The following is a 6,666-nucleotide window of genomic DNA, read 5'->3' as shown; positions in this document are numbered from 1 at the left end:
AAAAAAAAAAAAAAAAAAAAGTAGATTGCCAAGTCTTTCTCCTGAGGCACCTCTGGATGGACTCCACTGCCAGCCTTTTGTTAGTAGCCAAGCACTTAATCATTTGTGCCACTCAGGGACTCCCAGAGACCATTATTTAATCCAAAATAACTAAGGACCCAAGGAAGCAAGGCATCCTGAATAAGAATCAGCAGAAATTGAAAAAACAAATGAAATGAAATCATAGAGAATTCCAAGTATTAGAATTGTCACACATACCTATAAACATTTATACATAAATACTTCAAGAAAGTAAATATTGGCTTTAAAATATATTCAAAGAATAAGAACCTCTAAAAAGTGACCTAGCCGATTGGAACACATGATACAAACAGAACTACTGGAAGTGAAAAATAAAATAGCTGAATATAAACTAAGTCTTTAGCTATAACAGTAGAGAGAACTGGTGAACTGAATGGTCAGAAGAAATTAGGCCAAATGAAACACAAAGGGACAAAAAATCAAAGCCATGATAGGCTAGAGTGAAGGTTAACATGTATTCCATGAGAATTCCAGAAGCAGAGGAAAGAGAACTTGCTGGCAATAGTGAACAGGATGAAGGACTAGGCAATGTTTTGCTCTGTCGTGCACAAGGTCACCTGGAGTCAGCTCCAGGGTAGCTAACAACAAATATAAAAATACTCACTGCCGTCTAGTCAGATCTGACTCATAGCAACCCCTCCTTGGGTTTCTGAGGTGGTATTATTACGGAAGTACATTGCTCAACTTTCCTTCTGAGGGGTGGCTGGTGGGTTTGAACCATCAGCCTCTGGTGAGCAGTCAAGTGTCTTAGGTACTGTGCCACCAGAGCTTCGACAACAAAATATATATGGGTTGAAACAGCCTCGGGGCCACATAAGTGGCTCTCTCCCCCAGAAACAGTAGGGCACTAGAACCCATTAAAGGCCTCCAACATGGGCTACAGCATGATATAGCCTGCAATCCAGGAGGGCAGAGACCACAGCCTGGTGGGGAAGAGCTGCCCAGGAGACAAAGGATGGGACGGTGGTCTGGGCAAACAGAAAAGGCCTTTATGCCCCATCAAAATATGTTGTCGGTTTTAATCAGTTGACCACTTCTGAAAGGCCAGCCAAGCTCAGTTAGAGCTATGTGCAGAGAGGACTGGGCTGAGAGAGAAGATGCAGAATGGGGATGGGAGAAGTCAGGAGAGAGGGGCCTGGGCTGGGTGGAGGGTGGAAATAGAGTGGGGGGCAGAGGGAGAGGAGAAATTGGTGAGGGAGGTGGGGTGGATCAGGAGTGAGGATGGATCAGGTGTCCCAAGACTGGGCCAGTAGATGCAGGCATACACACAGAATGGCAGCTTGGTTTCAGGCCTGGGGGAAGGACAGGAAGTCCTGAGAACCAGGCCCAGGACAGTGACATGCTTGGGATCCCCATGTCTTGGGGAGCCATGATTTTTCACCCTGAAGATCTGAGTGGCACTAGGGCCTAAGAAGCCCCTCTAATGCAAGGTATTTGTTCCTTCTGACATATGGTCTTCTCATTATTACATCACCAAGCAGTTTTTCTGGGTTGTGACTGGGGACCATCTGAGGTCTATTAGCTCCAGCCACTGACAAAAATACCCCCTCTGTCTAGGGATCAGCAGTGTTCCAGGCAGAGCCCCATCCCCTTGCAGGCAGGGCCACCCCACTCTCTCCATGCCTCCCTGTCAGTGTAAAGGTTTCTTCCCTGAAATTCCCAAGAAGTTGACCTTGACAATGGGGTAGAACTGGTCATCCCTGCCAGATAGTTATGCCCCCTCTAAGAAGATCAGGGTCCCCCAAAACAGCCCCAGTCTCCATGCTGCATCCATGCCCCACCCCATACCATTTTTCCAGATATGCACAGGAGGCCTTCTGAGAGGGAGAAACAATGCTTTTATTTTCTGGCAGACAGGTCACTCATGTGGAACAGTGAGCCAGGATTGAGAAGAGGTCACTGAAAGATTCACAGAAGCAGAGGGAATCCACCTAGGAGCCTAAGCACTCAGCACAGCCAGTTGGAGGTTGGAGTGATTCTGGGGGCAAGAAGAGACCCCAGATTGGGCTCTGGTTCCAAACATGTCAGGAGAAAGCCAGACTGGCTCTGGAGGGTTGGTGCCCATTCAGCAGCAAGAATTCTGGCCCTAGGAAGAGCCACAGCAGGCAGGCTTGCACAAGGGGCAGCAGAGCAGGGACACATTAGAGGAGGCAGGGGCACAGCAGGAGGAGGAGGACACACAGCAGGCAGGCTTGCACACAGGTTGGCAGATGAGGGACACACAAGAGGAGGGTTTACAGCAGGAGGTTGTACAGGTAGAGGGCTGGCAGCATGAGGGGGCAGGGCAGGGGCTGGCCCCACAGCAGACAGGCACACAGCACACGGGCTTGCAGCAGACAGGCGTACAGCAGACAGGCTTGCAGCACATGGGCTTGCAGCACACGGGCTTGCAGCAGACAGGTGTACAGCAGATGGGCTTGCAGCCGACAGGCACACAGCAGACCTGCTGGCAGGGGGAGAGTGTGCAGCATGCAGGCTGGCAGCTAGACTGCTGGCAGCTAGACTGCTGGCAGCAGGAAGGCTCACAGGAGCTAGTGCAGACTGATTGGCAGGAGGTGGACCCACAGGTTGCCTGGCAGCAGGGGCTAGACACACAGCTCACGGGGGTGCAGATGAGGGTCTGGCAGGAGGCTGGGGCGCAGCAGGTGGCAGCACAGCAGGTGGACTGGCAGCAGGTGGGGGCACAGCAGGGTGGCTCGCAGCAGCTTTCTGGGCAGTTGTCCACCTCCCAGGAGGAGTCGGTGCAAGATTCACAGGACCCGGGCAGGCAGAAATGGCTGCCATAGCTTAGGTCATTAGAGAAGACAGACATGTTAGAAGCAGCCATGACTTGGTGTGGGGTGGGAATAGGTGAAGTTGTAGAGGAAGAGGAGGGTGTGAGTGAGTGAGTGAGTGAGTGAGTGAGTGAGTGACTGAGGAGCTCTCGGCCTCCAGGGCTTTTATATCCCTCTGTATTGTATGTTGTCTCAAGGGAGGCCCCAAAGCTTCCCTTCCTGCTTGGTGCTAAGAAGCAGCTGCTGTTTTTTTTTTTTTTTTATGGTATATGTTCCTTGTTTTGATACTACTGGCTTTGAGGCTCTTGAGTGACCTATGTGGGTTCCCAGAGGAAACCAACAGAAATGCTTCAACTACATCAAAATACCTGCAAGACACCAGCACAGAAGCCGTCAGTCAATTTTTAAAGGGAAGCCCTCTGCAGTTTCCTGTGGGGTTCGCTCATTTTCTTGGTGGGTTTAGAATTGGAATGGAAGACACAGTCATAAATCCATCTGAGCATACTCACGTGGCCTTGTACCAGACCTACTATGGGGATGATGTCACCAGTTGTCAGTGGATCTGGAGGACCTGCGTCATACCGATGAGTCATGGGCAGGTGTGGGGGAATCATGCCTTCCTAGGGGCAGAGATCAGTGCAGGTGGGATGCAGACCCAGCACAGTAGGGATGCCATGAGGTGCAAACGGCTTCTGCTATGTTGGAACTTCAACTTTTATGCAAGTAGCACTCACGAATGCTCACACCTTCCTCTGATCTCAAAGCTCAGACAACACCTGCAATTGTCCTTGTGTGCCACTGAGAATAAAGTCTCCTCCCTCAGTTCCCCCTTGTCTCCTACAGGCCAGGACATCATCGGGAGGTAGTGCCCATGAACCCAGCCTTCTGTGTCATCTCCTGAAATTGTTGCAGTAAATAAACAAATCTCAGGTCTGGCTGTGCATGGGGATGTGCATATCTCACACCCTGTGTAAAATGACCCACAATCCACAGTCAGCAATACAACTGCAACCCAAAACCCACAGTGCTTGGTCGTGGGGTTGCTCGTCCTTTTCTGTAGCCAGTGTTTTCAGCAGAGGCTCAGAAACAGAGGTCTCTCAGCAAACTTCCACTACATAGTTCTGCAAGTCAGCCAGCCTAGGGCTCCCTGAGGGCATATGTGGTTCTGAGGCCTGTAGGACTGGGGTCTCACTGTGCTTTGATGAGGCAGGACTCACACTCTGCTTGTAGGCCTGGTAATACATGCAGGCCTTATGACACCACTCCTAGGGCCCTTTCAGCCTCAGTCAGGGTAGGGAGAAGGACCAGATTTTGGAGCTATTCTGGCTGGAGCCAGCTTTCAGGCCTCAAGGGAAGGTCCTCCATAGTGACCCATGGGGGTCACCTGGCAGCAGGTAGTGTAGACACTGAATCCTCTGCCATCTCTTGTCTCCTCCTCATCTAGTTTTTCAGGCCTCGGCACTCCCTTGAGGCCAACTGAGGTGATCACACAGCTCTGGGCTTTGGCTCACATTCTTCCTCTCCATTACCCCACACAACTCAGCTCTGAGCCTTCCTTTTATCTTCCTATTGCCTCCCATGAGCATTCCCTTCCTGCCACCTCCCATGGCCACTCCTCCTCTCCATCTGTGGACATGGGAGCCCTCCAAGGTAGCGGTCAAGCCTCATCCACCTTCAATTCCTCCTGCCTACACATGAGGTGCTCAGGACTAGCTTGCAGAGTGAACACAGCTCTGATGAGGGACATGTTCTGGACATCATCATTAAGTTCATCTATGGACAGAAGGATGACTCCTGACTCTGTGACTGTAGGGCTAAGGCTGCTGATGAGAATGTGTGGTCCTCAGAACTGGCCCCGAGATAGGCAGGATTGTGCCTGGATGTTGGGGCTTACAATAAACTTGCAAACATGGTTATAGTCCAGTGTCACATTTATCATTCTAGAATCAAGAGAAAGGCATTCCTATTTCTTTTTCTGTGAGTCATCTTAAAAGATTTGTAGAATTTTGTACCTCATGAAAACTGGAAATTATTTGAAGTCTAATATAAGGAAAAGAAAAGCATATCTGTTGATGAATACTATGTAGCCACTCTAAACTATAACATAAGCACTCAAAAATGTTCACATTATACACCACAAGTTAGGTCACAAAGCAAGCCTTAATAAATTTAAAAACATTGAAATACTGCAAAGCATATTCACAAATCACAATGCTACAAAATTAGAAATCAGGAATAGGAAGATTAAAAGAAAAAGAGCAAACACATGGAAACTGAACACACCTTTCTTAAGAACGACTAGCTAATAGAAGAAATAAAAAGGAAATTAAAAAATTCCTTGGATTAAATGAGAATGAAAACACAACATACCAAAATCTTTTGCACACAGCAAAATCAATCAGAGGCCAATTTATAGCAAGATAGGCACACATCAAGAAAGAAGAAGGAGCCAAAATCAACACCTTAAACCAACATCTTCAGCAATTAGAAAAAGAACAGCAAGAAAAGCCAATAGTCACCACAAGAAAGGAAATAATAAGATTCGAGCAGAAGTCAATGAAACAGAAAATAGAAAGAAAACAGAAAAAAATCAATAAGACTAGAAGTTGGTTTTTTGAAAAGATTAATACAATTGACAAAGCACTGGCAAATTTAAAGAAAGGAAAGAGGAAGAGAATACAAATAACATGAATAAGAAATGAGTTGGGGACATCTCAACAGAACCAACTGAAATGAAAAAGATATTAGGATACTATAAAGAACTGTACTCCAACAAATTTGAGAACCTAGAAAATGGATATATAGCTAGAAACACACTGCTTACCTAAACTAACACAGACTGACATGGAAAAGTTGAACAGGCCCATAAAAAAAGAAGAAGCTGAACAGGTCATAAAAAAATTGCCAACAAAAAAAAGTCTTGGCCCAGATGGTTTCACTGGAGAATTCTACTGAATGTTCAGAGAAGAACTAAGACCAATCCTACTCAAACTATTCCAGAACATAGAAAATGATGGAATCCTCCAAATTAATTTGATGAAGCAAGCATAACCTTGATACCAAAACCAGGCAAAGATATCACTCAAAAGGAAAACTACAGGCAATTCCTGGAGTTCCAGCAAGATGGCGGACTAGGCAGAAAGCCTGCACAGACCCTCTTCAACAAAGAAAAGGGGAACCAATTAGCACAAACACAGAAGATAATCCTGGACACCTGCGCCTTGAAGAGAAGGATATAGAAGTGGATTAAACCCCAAATAGCAGAAGAATTTGTGTGAAAATACCAAAAAAGGAGACATACGGAGCTGCAGTCTGACAAGGGTCATGAGCAATCTTGATGACACAGACAGCTTGGAGATTCCCGAGTAGTGGTAGGACTTAAGAATTAACCTAAAATTCACCCTGCTAGCCAGGGACTGCACAGAGGACTGTGCACAGTGGCTGGGAACAAAAGGAGAAGGTGAAGAGAAAGGTGGGCTGAGCTGTGGACTTTTGCTGGTCTGGAGGGTGCCACCATTTTGAAGGTTTAAAAAGCGGTTTGACTATTTTGGATATTTAAAGAGACAGCATTCTCACAGATTCCTGGGGCTTAAGAACATGTTCTGCTTTCCAACAACACAAGGACACTCAGGACCTGCAAGACTGACAAATTTTTTGAAGGTTATTCAATTGTAATTTGTGTCTGATTGAGTGGGAGACAACAATCCCTATAAGACACAACTACACCCACACCTCCTGCAACTTCACTTACTGAGTGACAGCCACTACCTCCTTCTCCACCAACGGGCCAATGATAAAAAACCACCAAGAA

At 46.9% G+C, this 6,666-nt stretch overlaps 2 protein-coding genes across 2 annotated transcripts in view; both read right to left on the bottom strand.

Moving 5' to 3' along the window:
- The window catches only part of TSPEAR (thrombospondin type laminin G domain and EAR repeats), a 311,553-nt gene that overhangs the window by 175,307 nt on the left and 129,580 nt on the right, over nt 1–6,666 (bottom strand). The gene's annotated exons all lie outside the window — the stretch shown is intronic.
- On the bottom strand, nt 2,168–2,908 carry LOC103202407 (keratin-associated protein 10-4-like). The gene has a single exon (XM_042781841.1). The coding sequence runs from the start codon at nt 2,906–2,908 to the stop codon at nt 2,168–2,170; it is 741 nt and encodes a 246-aa protein (XP_042637775.1).

The sequence above is a fragment of the Orycteropus afer genome, unplaced genomic scaffold, assembly GCF_000298275.1.
Source record: "Orycteropus afer afer isolate SDZICR_OR568_19922 unplaced genomic scaffold, OryAfe1.0 scaffold00179, whole genome shotgun sequence".
Lineage (NCBI taxonomy): Eukaryota > Metazoa > Chordata > Mammalia > Tubulidentata > Orycteropodidae > Orycteropus > Orycteropus afer.
Note: the sequence above shows the minus strand (reverse complement) of the source record. Positions and strands in the feature narration are given on the sequence as shown.